The sequence below is a fragment of the Limulus polyphemus genome, unplaced genomic scaffold, assembly GCF_000517525.1.
Source record: "Limulus polyphemus unplaced genomic scaffold, Limulus_polyphemus-2.1.2 Scaffold3, whole genome shotgun sequence".
In the NCBI taxonomy this organism is placed as follows: Eukaryota; Metazoa; Arthropoda; class Merostomata; order Xiphosura; family Limulidae; genus Limulus; species Limulus polyphemus.
Genome location: NW_013665613.1, coordinates 354,086 through 370,215, shown reverse-complemented (window position 1 = coordinate 370,215; position 16,130 = coordinate 354,086). Strand labels below are relative to the sequence as shown.

Genomic DNA, 16,130 nt, shown 5'->3' with positions numbered 1-16,130 from the left:
CATCACAATACCTGAAAACTCTGACTTCACTTTTTTGAAAAATGAAATGGTCTTTCCTTTTACTCCTGATCAACAATCAAATATATTTTCTTGAATTATGAATAACACGAATGGATTGAGATATTCAATTACATTATCTCAAAATAAACCTTCATTTCGGTGCAAGATTAAAATTAGCTTGAATTCTTCATAACCTCTGAATAATGGGTGACCCAACGGGTCACGGGTGGTCTAGTATGATATATATGTATATCGACCAATGAAAATATGTGCAAGTTTGTTTGTTTGAATTTCGCACAAAGCTACACAAAGGCTATCTGCACTAGCCGTCCCTAATCTAGCAGTGTTACGCTAGAGGGAAGGCAGCTAGTCATCACCACCCACCGCCAACTCTTGGGCTACTCTTTTACCAACGAATGGTTGGATTGACCGTCACATCATAACGCCCTCACGACTGAAAGGACGAGCATATTTGTCGGGACGGGGATTCGAACTCGCGACGTGCATATTGCGAGTCGAGAGCCCTAACCACCTGGCCATGCCGGGCCTATATGTACAAGTACACATTTAACATCAGAATCAATTTAATGTTTTCTATTGGTATGCGAATTTATCAAATTGACAGTTCGTAAATTTATTATTTATTTGATCCGTCGCAATGTATATAGAGAAATCAATAAACGAAGGAGATACGTAACAGACATTATAGTTGGAAAAAGTCAAGTCACAGAAATTCTGCTAATGAGCATAAGTGAAATTTATTACTCGGCATCTAAAGTCAAGTAGATCTCACGAAGGAATTTGAGAGACAACACAAGATATTCCCGGTGTATTTCCTGTCAAAATTACTTGCAGTGTCACCACGTTCTCACAAGATGGTTGCTAAGCTACATTAAACAAAAATTCGAACTTCTGCTCGGAACGTTATATGATTAAACACGTTGCTACAAGCGTCGTTCTTATTGTCATTGTAAACCTTTCTAATGCTCGTGACACACATATATAATACACGTTGAAAGCAGATAGAACAGGTTACCTTCTACAAGTTAAGCTGCCAATAACAAACAAAATGAAATATGGTTTAATAAGAGCTATTGAAAATCAAAAATTTGTATGTCAACGTATTTAGACCCAAACAATTATTGAAGTAGTTGTTATTGGTGAAATTTTCGTTGCTACATTTTAATAAACCAAATTGTTTTTCGCTGCGCTGACGTCGATCGAAGTTCACGTTCTATTCTTTCTTTACATTTTTACAGTTGAAGATGTAGTAGCACTGCGCTCATCTTCTGGTTAAAAGCTCGTTTTTTTAAGCTTAATGACGAGAGATTCTAAAATTTTAAGGTAGAATTATTCTCGGGAATGAAAATTTACGCGGAAAAAACTGGATGTAGACACATCACATTTGTTCACACAGTGATTGGTAATACTACTGGTGTTGTATGTTTCAGGGTTACAGTGTTTTTTCATTAGAGTCTATTAGTGGTTGAATTAATATATCTCTGGTTGCACATCGTAAATAAAAGGCTCTGCAGTCGAATAAAAGTGGAATAAGAACAACAGACAAAAATGAATACCATGGTTTCCTATTAGATTTATTTTGTCATTTATTTTATTTACTCCTTCCTGTACTCATATTAGGAAAAACAAGAATACATTTTTTTTATTTCACTGTACATTTTGGAGTAGTTTAGAAGTAAATTTTTATTCATTGATTATATTTTATCGAACTATAGTTAATGCAACATATATAAGTTATTTATAGATCAAAAGACATCAAAGTATTAGAACAATTATTGAGCAAACTTAGGTGATGTTTGGTAGAGCTTTCTAAGTTTATATGCGCTCGTCATTCATCAATTCCCTTTACTTTACTGTTCATTTTAAATATACACCTATAAAAGTCTGTCTAGCTGGAAAAGTAAGCTAAATAAATGAGAAAGTAATAAACAGAATAAACCATGATTTGTTTCTTATTAAACACTACTGCTGCTGCTTTAAGTAGAAATATTTTGTGGATCTTTTTCACTACATTTGTTTCAAATCATACTTCGCTTCAGTTAGTCTCTTACAATATTGAAACAAAACTTAACAAAAAACTTACAAGCTTTTACTCGGACGTCCCGACTTCTTATTTTCCCGATAGTGTTGTAAGCAATACATCGATAGATGGCGTCGTGCACGTCTTGTTGGAAATCTTTTGCTCTAAAAGAGGGGAAAACAAGAGACCCATCTGGCTGAAAATGTCGTAATCCAGCTAAATCGTGAGCTTTTGAACCATCTTGCAAGACCCATTCAACAAGGGGGTTAGGATTTCCTTCAGCAGTGCATGGAACCACAGCACCACTGCTATTATCAAATTCCACTAAAACGGGCGGTTCTTCCAAAAATCGTGGGCCTCGATTTGCTTCTTGTTGGGAAGCCATTAAAAATCCTGGAGGAGGAAAATCAAATCAATGGGTTAGATTACTAGAATTATTTAAATTTTGCTGATATGTAAAGTTAAAAGTGTTTCTTTTAAAGAATGGAAAAGGACTATCATGAATCGATATAACGTACGGATTCACTGCTGAAATTCTTGTACTAATATCACGAACTTAGCACTATGCAACAAAATACACCGAAAGCTTGGTTGTTTTTGAATTTCGCGCAAAGCTACATGAGGGCTATCTGCACTAGGCGTTCCTAATTTAGCAGTGTAAGACTAGAATAAAGGTAGTTAGTCATCACCACCCACCGCCAACTCTTGTGCTACTATTTTACCAACGAATAGTGGGATTGACTATAACTTAATAACGCCCCCACGGCTGAAAGGGGCGAGCATATTTGGTGGGACAGGGATTCTAACCCGCGATCCTCAGTTTGTGAGTCGAGTGCCTTAACGTTTTCCAGAAATAATTCAGAAAGTGACCTGAATTAAATGTAAACAGAAATATGAAACTTGGCAAATAGCTTCAGCAGAACTAAAAGTAATATTAACATTACCTGTATATGGAAGCACATGTAGTATATTCCCCAAAATAACATTACTTCATTATGCTTATAAATCGTTATTTGCCAGTTTACTATTAACGCCAACATTACTATTTCACGAGCACTATACCAAATCCTTGTGATATTTAAGGAAAAAGAAATTAAGAAATAGTAATATTTAAACAAATTAAAGTACATCATTATCAGCTCATGTTTGATTAAATAATTTCGTAATAGAGACAACAATGAACTCGGAAATGCAAGAAAGACTAGCAGATTGAAACAATGGATATATTAATACGAGTGCACAAACACTTTTGTGGCCATTACCTTGTAAAGATTTTGTTTTTAGCGTTTAAGATGTTTCTAATGTTATGGAATCCATTAGTTAAAGTACTTACAATTTTATAAAGTATAACACATTTGACAATTTTTCTCTCCATACTTGTAAGCAAAGAAAAATCAGAATTCAAAAGTGTTACTGTGGGGATAGTATGCTAAATCTTACGTATACGTAGATTTAGCATATATATATATATATATATTTGCGGTAAACTTGATAAAAAGGGTTATCTTTGCAAGTATTAATCATTAAATTATAAAAAAGTAAGATTATTTTATTGAATATGGAACTATTGATAGAAGTGATTCATTTATAATAATGTGTATAGAACAGTGGTTCCCAAACTCTTTGAGTCTGAGGCTCACTTGATGTGAATAAAATAGTTGGAGGCCCTCCAACCTATAAAAATGCCTTAAAATGTCATTTTAAAATGTTTCCCCCTCCCCACCACCACTACTTTAGCATGGTGATTGAAAAACAGTGCCGTAGTAAAAACAATAACATCTACTTTTGACATAGTGTACCATTTAATTAATTCAACGTAATTTTTATCGGCTTATCGTTTATTTATAATTAAAATTAATTCAGCATCTTTGTTTTCGGCCAATTCTTTGGCGGCCCCCCAGAAAAAACGTCGGGGCCGCGGCTCCCACACTGGTATAAAACACTTGAACAGTGAAGGTGATGTAGGAAAGTAAACAAAAATACAATCAGTATTGTAGTTAATTTCATTAATCAATGACAGGTTTCTTTACGTATTGTACATAAAAAAAAGAGTTTCTACTCTGGCTTTGTGTGTTGTAAACTCAATCGATAAGACAAATTCTGGTATTGAACGAAAGGGCCCTTCGAAAGCAGTATGCAATACCCTTTGTGTGCAGTTGAAATGTCATTGTTTACTCTTCTTACCGGAAATCAACATAGGGCAAGGGCTAATAAAGAAAAATGTAACTGAAATTGTCATAAACTTTACCGTGGAGCAAAATAATGCAGAATACTACTAAACTGTTTGCTTATTATGTTTGTTGAGAAACAAAGTTAAATATTAAACTTCCTCTCTTAGTATTAATAGCTTAATACATTGTCCATATTCACAGCCTTCTATTTAACAATACTGTAATTGATGTAACAAATTAGTTTAGTTGATTATTTTATGAATTTGATTTAAGTATATGTTATCAAAATAAGAACCAAATTATAATATATAACACCTCTAAAACATATGAAAGAAATGAAAATGTTTATTCAATTTTATAACGTTAGTTTTGTATTGTGCTAGTAAATTTAGTGATACACATTCAGTATTTTAACCGTAGTGAGAATACACAAGTTATATATATAAACAAGCGTATTGATTTATAAGCAATTCTTCCATGTTCTTTAAGTATTTAATCACATATCTGATACGGAAATATATATGAACATATTCTTATGATGCAATCATTTGATAGTAACATAATATACAGGCAATTTTTATCAGTTTTGTTTTCATTGTGTATTTTTAGTCGATGAGCATTACGTACAAAGCAACGCTTTTGCAATGACGTCACAATATAAAAAAAAAGTTGTTGAGCCACTCAATTTGTTAAATCAAAATGCACCATAAATTCGTTTTGCAAATTGTTTAGAAATCGAATATTCAGCTACACTGGTGTTAAGAAGAGAGTGAGTTGCAGATACACATTTGTTTAAAGGTAGTACTCAAAATCATGTGATAAACAGAACTTGCGAACCACACAGTCTCTGATTTATAACGTGGCTGTATTTTAATGTTACTTTTCGTTCTGCAATTTATACATATTCCTCCTGGAAATATACATTCTTTCACTTTATTAAAAATAAACAAAAAACACTTAATTAACTGTTTGGCAGAGAGCATTTATTTCTTTTATAATACATAATATAATAAAATCATTAAATATTGTCATTGTAATGAATAGCAATATTAGATTGTACCTACTTTGAGGATTGAGTGGTACTTAAACCCATTCTTATATTAAGTTAAATGGAATGATAATTTTATTGTTATATATTATTCACTACACATGCACAGGCACGTAATTTAAAGGGAAAGAACCTGTGATAAGCATCTAAAGCTATATTTGTCAGAAAATTACTGTACAGCTATACAATGTTTTACGTAGTGGCTCAGAGAATATAATTTTTGCTACTAATCACTAGTTTCTTGATCGCTCTATTCTAGGCTTTAAATGACAGTAAGGATCAATCATAATGTAATTACATATGTACATGACGTTATGCGATTTTGAGCATCATTTATAACATAAATTTACCAGAAACGTTGTGTATAGTGGATACTTTCAGTTCTAGAGTTTATTTTGTTATGTGTGTACTAGATCTGAGCTTAGATTGCTACATAAACCACATTCACCATAAAACTTATTGTTTTGTCACAACGCTATCATGTATTATATTTGAACTGCTGTGAGATCTATTATGTTTATAATTTTCCTTTTGTCTTTCTAGTAACATGCTTTTGGAATCCACCTTGAATTAATATATTACGTTTACGCTTATGACAACAACAACAACAAAATTATTCTTGTTTTTTATCAACAGTCACGGAACTAACAAAATCCTATTTCGGCATTACATAAAAGTCTGATGGACTTATTTTCTCTTCAATCTCTCGAGTGTAGTTAAGAATTTTGAAAATATGTCTGTATATAAATGTATTTTTTATGCATTTTACAGAAGTGTGGAAATATTTACGATCTTCTATCACTTTGAAAAGTCCTCCAGTGGCTGGTGGTGAGTTTATGAATTACAATATTGAATCTGGGGCGTAGATGGTGCATTATGTATCTTTGCTTAAAACAAATAAAGCACTTTAAAAAATAAGAAATTTCAATGAAGATGTAATTTTCTCACTGAAAACTTAATCACATTTAATTATCAGGTTTCGAAACGGGTAGGGCTAAACACAGATGATTTAGTTTATCTTTATTCTCAAGGCTATTCTAGTTCAGCTACTGTTTGTCAATTGAAAAAAAAAAGAAAACTAAAAAAAGAAAAAAAGTCCAAAATAACTTAACATAGCATTACGTAGCTTCAGAAGTAAAAGCAAAATAAATTAGTGATCATACATTTATAAGAACAGTTACTCGGTAATAAGAGTATGGGTTTAAAAGGTTGCGTAAGAATTCAGTGAATAAATAAGTAGAAAAATGCGAAGATGATAAAATAAAGAAATTAGACTTTTAGAAAAAAATCCCCTTGTTTCTGGCTTGAAAACGAACTTTTGCTCGGAACGTCGCCAAGTAAATAAATTACTACCACGGTTTTAAAAGGTGATTTTTCTCTAAAAGTCCAATTTTTTTACTTATCAACTTCGCATTTTTGTGCTTATTTATTGAAATTATAGTTGAGTTGCCGCTAAAGGGAGCAACTTACAAACAATGTATATATATATATATATATAGTTATTTTTTTGTGCCTGTTCATTGCTTTGTTAAAAGTGTTTCATTGATTTGTTGTTAAAGCTCAACATACCGCAAAGTTTCTAAACTTATATACTTGATTAAGTCAATACGTTTAGAATAATCATAAGCAGTGTTGACGTGGAATTCGTTAATTAATTAACCAACAAAGTAATTAGAACCTCGAAACAATGTGTGGATAAACAAAATATTTAGATTGGCGAAGTTATGAAACGAGACACACAAGTTTAAAATAAGCTAAAAAAATCGTCATAGAACTCAAAACAAATCAAAAGAAAAACAAAAAAAACAATTAAATAAAATCCAGAAAGTACATCTGATATTAAAGGTGAAGAGATAGTTAGCTGAGAAACACGAGGAAAATTTGACGTTTAAATACACTCTTGTAAATTGTACTTCGAACAGATAAAACGTTGAAATTAAAACGAACAACCTCACTAGCTGGATGTCAATACTAAACTGAAACTTATAATGTTGGTAACATATGTTTTACAGAAAAAAGTAGATCGATTACCTTCAAATTAAATTCAAAAATCGTTAACTCAAATGTTACAAATTTCCACCTACTTGTGGCGATTGTTGAGAGCGTGATGAAAAGCTTGCTCACCGCCTCTCACAGATAACCCAGAAGATATTAAGATAGTAATTAATTGCATACGCAATAAAAAGCTACAGCCCTAAGAAAGCTTTTCATGTGGCTCTAGCAGATGTACATGTTCTCACATTGAAATAGAAACTCAGAAAAAAAATATCAAACTTTTCTGTATATACATGTATCTATAGAAATAATACAATGTTGAAATTTCAAACGTAAGGTTACAACTTTCATAGCAGAAATATACATGAAGTAGGTTACGAAATCACTGATGTATCTAAGTTTTATGGGAAATCATAATCCCGACTTTTTCAATAATATTAGATAAACCAATAGGTTTTCAAATTCAATTTTGAGAATTTCATTTAAAATATTAAATTTTCAGTTTATATATCTTTCTCATGTTTAGCCTTAAGTTTATTTTTAAAATTTCATTATTCATGAAATTGTTTATGTTGTAATACTGCCTAACGGTTAGCGTGACAGACTGTATATCGAAAAACCTCAGAAATCGTAGCTTGAAACTTGTAAACAAGCTTTGAAATTTCATCTATTGGTGCGTTATGTGAGTGACAAACGATCGCATTTTTTGATTAAAAAGTGATACACTTAGTGGTGGCAGTACTTCTGACTGACAGCCATTTTTTGGTCAATTTCTTAGAATTAGAACCGTCCATACCTGAATCATATATAGCTTACAAGAACAATGTAGCCTCAAATATGCCAGATTATAATTTAGAGGCGTGATTTTTTTCTCAGAAAATGATTGACTAAAATACTGACGTTAATAAATGTTACAGGTCTGGCGTATAACACGTAGGTTGACGAAAGATAATCTATTAATAGTAGTGTGATATTGTATAACATTAAAGCTGGTAATAATTTTAATTAAATCTTTTTTTACTGGCCCTATATGACCTTCGATAAAAAATAGCGTTTACAATAACATTTCAACTCAACACTATTTAAAGAATAGCGTTTTATCCCGGTATTTGTGCATTTTAAACACAGATGACAAAACGAATTCTGACGTTGAGTGAAAGGGCTTATCAGCAGCAGCGTGTAACACGCGATGTGTGCAGTTGAAATTCTATTATATACTTTTCTACTGGAAATCTGCAGCACGATAATCAGAAAATGTTGATTCGAATTACCTGTCATAAAACTTATTGTAATCAAACATCATACAGATTACTGCTCAAATTTATGCTTATGATATATATTATTGAATGTTAGTCTTGCAATGCATGTGTCACTTTAGTAAACAGTATGGAGACTTAAGTTACAGTATATAAATTTTAAGGATTATAACATCTTTACAGCCTTTCAACATCTGTTTTACTATTTTACTTGCTGGTGTGAAGAGACTTTCCAAGAAACCAGGAAGAGACTTCAATCTGTTTGGATTCTCACGTTTATATTAATGAAAATCTTTGTATGGAATCCCACAAGGTATTAGGCTACATAATTTAGTTACATAGTCCAAATCATCCCCAGCCAAAATGTGGTAGGTTCTGTATCGCTAACTGAATAGGCTACCTTCATAGAAAATACGTACAGAAATATAAACATGCTGGCTTGAGACTTAATTTGTAGTATGTAGCCTTTAAATGTTTAAACATTTTTAACATCTTTTTAACCGAAGATCATAACTACCAGCAGAACTGCAAGGAAATTTAGAATTAATATCTGAATGCACCTGAAGAATGGTATATTATGTATTAATTATGAAAGGGCAAAAGTAATAGCTACTTGAGTTATAACAACCCCTTCTTTATTTCATGATGTTTTGCATCTGGATATTAAAACAAATAATTACTAAATGAATTAATAAGTTGATTTCAGGTAGAAAAATGTTGTGATAACTTTCCTCATGGTCACACATAAACACCAGCAACCAGCTCATACACATTATACAAATACATATTAAAAGTACAATACAAAATAGAGAATACAAAAATCAAAGTTAAATAATAAAAAGCACAAAAGCCATACAGTTAACACATGAAATAAAATTAAAACTCCTCCCAAAAATGTAAAAAAAATAGAGATCAAGATTTAAGATGGAGATGAAAATAAAACATATCACGAACCAATTAAAACACAAAACGGATTACAATCAATCTAGAAACAAAAGTTATTACAGTAATCAGAGCAAAGTTTGTAACAAAGAGAATTATATATGTATTTAAAAATGCGGCAGATAAAGGGTGTTTAGGTGTCTTCGATTGACTTCGTAGTTGTCGGCCAGATTACGTCTCATCAGACCTTGGCTCAAGAGAATGACTCTCCAGATACATTAAAGACAAGTCGTTCATGATGTTTCTTTAAACCAGCTATTTGTATTACTAGCATGTTAAGCCAAAGCCTTCTGTTGTATAGTTCACTGTAGTCCTTTCATAGGTGCCACAGATTGTGAAGCATTTTAGAATATTATTTATTATATTAACAAGTCAGAATTGAAAAACATGTTCTATGGTGGCTCAGCGGTAAGTCTGAAGGCTTGTAACGCTTTTAACTGGGTTTCGATACCCGTGGTGGGCACAATTTAGATAGCCCAATGTGTAGTTTTGCGCATAACAATAACTAACTTTGAAAAATATAAGTCAGTTCCACAGCTATAGTATCCAGTACCGTAACAATGCTTGCCAATGGTAAAATTACTCATACTATGAACCAGTACAGTTACCTCACATGCATGTGAGTTCTCCCAAGTTTGTTTGATACTCATAGAGAGAGAGAGTTTGGGTACAATGGGAAAGGAGAATAAACTACAGCACACACACACACAACTTACACTAGCAACCAAAGTTAGGCCAATTACTTTATAAACAATAATCAAAGCTTCTAACCTTAAAGGTTTTATAAATTGTCAGTTCATAACTTCAACCTGTCTTTTCAAACAAGATGAACAAATCAGATTAAATAAATGAAATCTAACATTACAAATATATATATTTCATACAAAAATCGTGTTATAACATTACATCAAAACATATTTAACTCAAAGTTCATGAATTAAGAAAAACTTAAAATATAAAAATATTCATTAATATCTCCCAAAGTTCAGAAGTTGTTCAATAAATCAAATCAAACACATCTATAAATTAAAACTACTGAACAACAGTAGATATACTACGTTTTCTTTCTTTTCAAACGAACAAGTGTTCATGCGATTTCTCCTTTCAAGACTAAGTCGCATAGCCTATGAACATGTCATTTACAAAAAAGGTAAAGATATTGTTTCATCATCAGAGAAAATAATTAGTACCCCACGTTTTTCATCGATTATGGTGTAGATTATGTAGTAATTCTCTGTCATTCTGTCAGTGAGACATCATAAGCTTAAAAGTTTCCATTTTGGGAGCAAATTCTAAATACCACTTTCCTGAATTAGAAAAAAAAATGTCATATTTATTTCTTAGTGTGGTTTTGTCTAACCGCTATATTTTCCATGAAATACTCTGAATCAAATGTCTCAAAAGTTATATTCTTGTAAATATAACATCCATGTAAATAACTAAGTATACAGAAGCTGGTTCAAATATGAAATGGAAACAATACCTGTGCTGTCACACAATTATCCATTGCCACACACATTAATCAATGCATACTTGCAACACGTACTATCATTGTTCAACAGCTAGCCCGGTTTCCATGGAAACCGACATCACCATCAGTCGTGTTCATACAGGTGTCAAACATGTATTAGGTCTCAGGTGCAATCTAAAGAGTTAAGACATACTGTAACTTGAACAATCTCACGATAATAGACTTAATCACGGACAGAAATAAGCAGAAATGCCCTAATTTGTTATAAACATAATCAAAATTCGCACTCTATGTCATCAACTGCAAACTACTCGCATTTGCACATGGTCCTTTCTAGCACACACATTAAGGACAACAAAAAATTTACTTTTATCATTATAACTTAGCAATCAGTTTGAATCATCATGCTTGTTCCACAGAGGTATCTAAAGGGCAGGAAAAACCCATATATCGGGTAAACAAGAAAAAACTAAGTTAAAAAAAAAGAAGCAAAATTATATATATATATATATATATTTCCTCTAGTTTATAAATCTATGTTAAGTTTTCATACTATGTTGGAGCACAACACCTATACTGAGATTAAGGGAGACCAGTATATCCTAACCAGACTATCGAATACAACCATGCGTAGTGACACAGCGCTAGGCCAGCTCGACTTATGCACAAAATTGCGAGTTTACTCAGGAAGCTTATACCAGCAAATGATCTGCTAAGATTAATAAGAAAAACAACAATGGAAGTACTCAAAAACACAGATTGCATAATCGTTTCGTCACATAAGTATGTCAATCTTCCCAGACCTCATTGATGGTCAGAATCAAACATCAATTTCCATAATATGTTATATAAAAACAACTTCAGCTATCCTAGCTGTTGACTTACAGAGTTTTATATGCTGCAGAAATTCTATTACAACTAGATAGAATAAGTAATTGTCACACAACATCTGACCAATTGCAATTTGTGCTAACAAAGATTGCTCAATAGCCCAGAAAGTAAGGGTTCTAATCCCCTTTCATTTGTCAGTCTTTAATCAATCAAACTAACTAAGTGGATATCATACAACGTACTGCATATACATACTATCATGAAACATCGCTTAATTGTTACGAAAGACCATCTTAAATGTTGAGCAAGCAGTTAATCTCAGCTGTAAGAATTAGGAAGTCACCAGCAGCGTATCAGCCAGTTATTAGTGCAGTTGGTTATCTAGCATTTCCTCACATGATATCCCATCAACAGCCAGATATATATTATCAGTGTATTCTTCCTCATCAACTGAAATAAGATCATACAACACAATACTCTCATCATCAGAGTCAACTTATTCTACCTTTGATACACGGAATAATCAATTTTTTAGAGGTTTATGAGCGACATAGAATGTAAACTTGTAAATTAATTTGACACATGTCTACATTCAACATGACCTTGGTAACTTGTAGTTCATTTCATTGAGTTTTCAACAGATGCATTATAAATCAGTTCAGTCAGAACTGGTTCTTGTTGCACTGCAACAACAAAAACCACTGTTTTGCATTTTTATAATAGTTCATGATACTTCCTGGTGTCTTGCATTATGTAGAGTCAAAATACTTTCCTGTCTAAGAGCACTGGGGAACACTAGCTGCATCACAGGTTGGTTACAATGCTTTTAGGTTTATGATTACAGTAAAATATGTCATCCTGCACTTGTAACCGAATCTACAAGTAAAATATAGCGTATATGTCAGTACTACATTTGCCAGTTTGTGATGGTTATCCTAGTTTTGTTGCACAACAAGAAGAATTCAAAGCAAGACTGAATCCTTCAGATACTTTTCTTAAAGTTTCTGTCACTGCTCGTTTGATTCATCACCAGTGCCATTGCAATAATTTAATTCAACGAATTTTAATAATTAAGCGAAACATATCTTTATCCATAATAGTGTGTAATATAATTTGCTGACTGGCTGGCTTTTCACTTTCAATTGTAACCACATGTGGCTGCTAGGTTGAAGAGGCTCTATAAACGTCAACACAGAGACATGAAGAAATAAAGACTAAACAATGAAAATGAAATATCTCTACCTGTGAATATTACCTACAGTTATAGTCTGGCAAAATCTTTACTGTGGTATCCCATATGCCACGAAGTTACATACTTCAACTACATGTCTACATGCATAATACAAACCATTTCAAGCCAGTTTGTGTCACCTGTTTAAATAGGCCACCTTCATAGATGGTCCATCTATAAATAAAAACATGCTATCTTAAGACTTAAAATAAATTATGTAATTTTTACCTTTGTAAAATGATTAGCATTTCTCTAGACTTTTTCATAGCTAGCTTACACGAGTGTCTTGAGTACATGCAAAACTGCATTGAAATTTATTTAAATTACCTACACGTTTCTAATAACTACATGTTCTATTATAATTGTGAGAGGGTGAAACTAGTAGCTCTTATAGCTCATCAGATTGGACTTGCACTATTGTGGGGTGGAGGTCACTTAAAGAAATATTGGATGTTGATCACTCTTCTAGAGGAATTAACAGTTCTGTACGAGAACATTCTGTACATCATTACACTATCTCCGCCATCTTGAAATGTTCGATCAGTATAAGCAGGGTTAATTGCCACACGTGGCGTTCTTTATAATTTCACTCTACCGTCACAATACGACTCATCAGATTACACTATAATATTCTTTCAAAGAAAGCTTTTAGACGGCGTGTTGAAATATTGGATAATTTCATATGCCTTGCTCTTGCCTTCAATCTAGTTTTGGAGATGACATTTCAGACCCTGTACTGAGATCTTCATCAGGTAAGCACAGAGACCAAACATCGTCTCCAAAACTAGACAGAAGGCAGGATCAGTTTATATAAAATTATTCAACACAGTCAGTCAGCGTCCACTTTTAGACTTAAAATACCATTGAGACAATGCTATTGACTTAGTAACTAGGACAATTAATTTATGAGTGTATCTTGTTTTGCAAAGTCAGAAGGAGTATCATTACAAGTGTATATATAGAGTTTTATAATTTGCAAGTCTACTGTTGGTCATAAGACGTAGACTTCCAGTAATCAAGAATTGTCTAAAGTCATACATAGCCATACATACTGATGAAAACTCCAAAATTTTGTGTTTAAGTATTCTTCGGCTATGAATGAATTATTATATTATATCAAAGGGCGTGGATGAAGACTTCTTTCTTTATTTTAATTCAGAAGCAACCTTAAAAAATGGTTTGACGTATATAACTACATAAACATGTAAGACTACTGTATTATTACATTGCCAAAACATAAAAAAATATTTACAAGCTTAAACATATTAGATTAAAAAAAGAATATACAAAATGTTTAATAAACATTATTATTTTTTCAAACGTCAACAAAAGTCCATATTTTTTGTGATAATAAATCATCTTTCGCCAGTACACCTGTTTTCTAAATAAAGTTCCAAAAACGTGCTTGCCGATTTAGCTTTATATCTTCCTCTAAGCTCCAAAGAGGCATAAAAATTAGAAAATTTAAAATACAATCATACATTATCACTGTATTTAAAATAAAAATATTTTGAAGTTTATACTCTGTCTGTTCAGTAATCACTTCCTTAAATGAAACGTTCACTAAATTAAGTAAGTACGAAAACCTGAAATAATTCAGTTTGAGATTTAGAAAAACAAAAACAAATATATAGTAAGTTACCCCCCCCCCCAATAAAACAACAACTATTATATCAGAAATAAGCTGTCCTCACAAAATTTCTAAAAGGTACTGTACATTTTACTTAGCAACACTAGTGATTGGGTAAAAACAATAAGCCTATGTCAAAAGGTGCTAGTTTCAACAATATCAATAGGAAAGGTGAACTTTATATCGATCAAGCTCACGTTTGATCATACTTTATGAAAACTATGTTACACACACTGAGCTGCTCATGGATTTCCTTCCTATATTGTTGATCCTCTTCTTTCTGACAACCATGATTACACATGATTGTTCGACACACCTGCACTGGTTGTCTTGATGAGTACGAGGCCGAATGTATTGCCATTATTCCAAATACTTTGGCTATTTTTCTTTAAATAAAAGAGCCTTTAATTTCGATGAGTGGCTGAAAGCTTGTGTATTCATCAGCTTCAGCTCTTTGGTTAACATGTTATTAACGACAACATGAGAAATTTCGAGTTTCATCACGATAAAACAGTCGAAGTGTACTATCTTTCGTTTTAATTTTGCAGATAAGTACTTTATTTGTGCTTAGCTTTTGTGTGGTTTCGGGGGCCTGTTACTGTCCTGCTCTGCTGTAGAAGAGTTTCTGCTTTCATGGAAAACAACGAAAGCTTTCTTCTTCAAAATGTCGTGTTATTTGGCTTTTCGTCGTTTAATAATCTTGCTACACAAATATACTTCCATGAATAGGGTTGTGTCAACATCCTTCAGCTATAAGTCTACTCCTGGCGGCATCGCACTGTCGAACAATGGAGAATTCACCATGAACTGAATATATAGGTGCTCAAACATTTCGCCCGTGAAGACTCGCACTGTATTAATATCTGCAAGTCGATTTTATAAAGTGTAAATAATTGCTTGTATAATTAAAATGGAATTAAAATGTTTCAATAAATCAGATTCATTATTTTGAAACCAAATAATGACACTTCTTAAATAAACATCAAGAAACTTAAAAGCAACATTATTCTTGCGAATAGCAACGGATGTACCAGTCTTATCAGCCCTAATAGTAAATGTAGTTGTACATTTACATACACATTTATACTCTTTCATGCTAAAAGAGGGTTTAAGGCTAATTGCCTTTCTAACAAAGTTTAGCTTTTGGGTAGTGACTTTTTCTGTTTTAAATTTTTATATATAATATTGAAATGAAAAAGAATTATCAAACATCAATTACAAATAGGCTTGTTTGTTTGTTTTGAATTTCGCGCAAAGCTACACGAGGGCTATCTGCGCTAGCCGTCCCTAATTTAGCAGTGTAAGACTAGAGAGAAGGCAGCTAGTCAATACCACCTACCGCCAACTCTTGGGCTACTCTTTTACTAACGAATAGTGGAATTGACTGTCACATTATAACGCCCACACGGCTGAAAGGGCAAGCATGTTTGGTGGAACGAGGATTCGAACCCGCGACCTGCAGATTACGAGTCGAACTCCCTAACCACCTGGCCATGCCGGGCCTGCAAATAGGT

The 16,130-nt window shown here is 32.7% G+C and overlaps 1 protein-coding gene across 8 annotated transcripts in view; it reads right to left on the bottom strand.

Annotated features, from left to right (window-relative positions):
* Positions 1-16,130, bottom strand: part of LOC106468416 (Down syndrome cell adhesion molecule-like protein Dscam2) — a 247,618-nt gene that overhangs the window by 113,569 nt on the left and 117,919 nt on the right. For all 8 annotated transcript variants that reach the window (XM_022397136.1, XM_022397176.1, XM_022397090.1 and 5 more), the window contains one exon: positions 2,105-2,434. In XM_022397136.1, the coding sequence (XP_022252844.1) occupies positions 2,105-2,434 (330 nt within the window). The remainder of the gene's footprint in view (positions 1-2,104; positions 2,435-16,130) is intronic.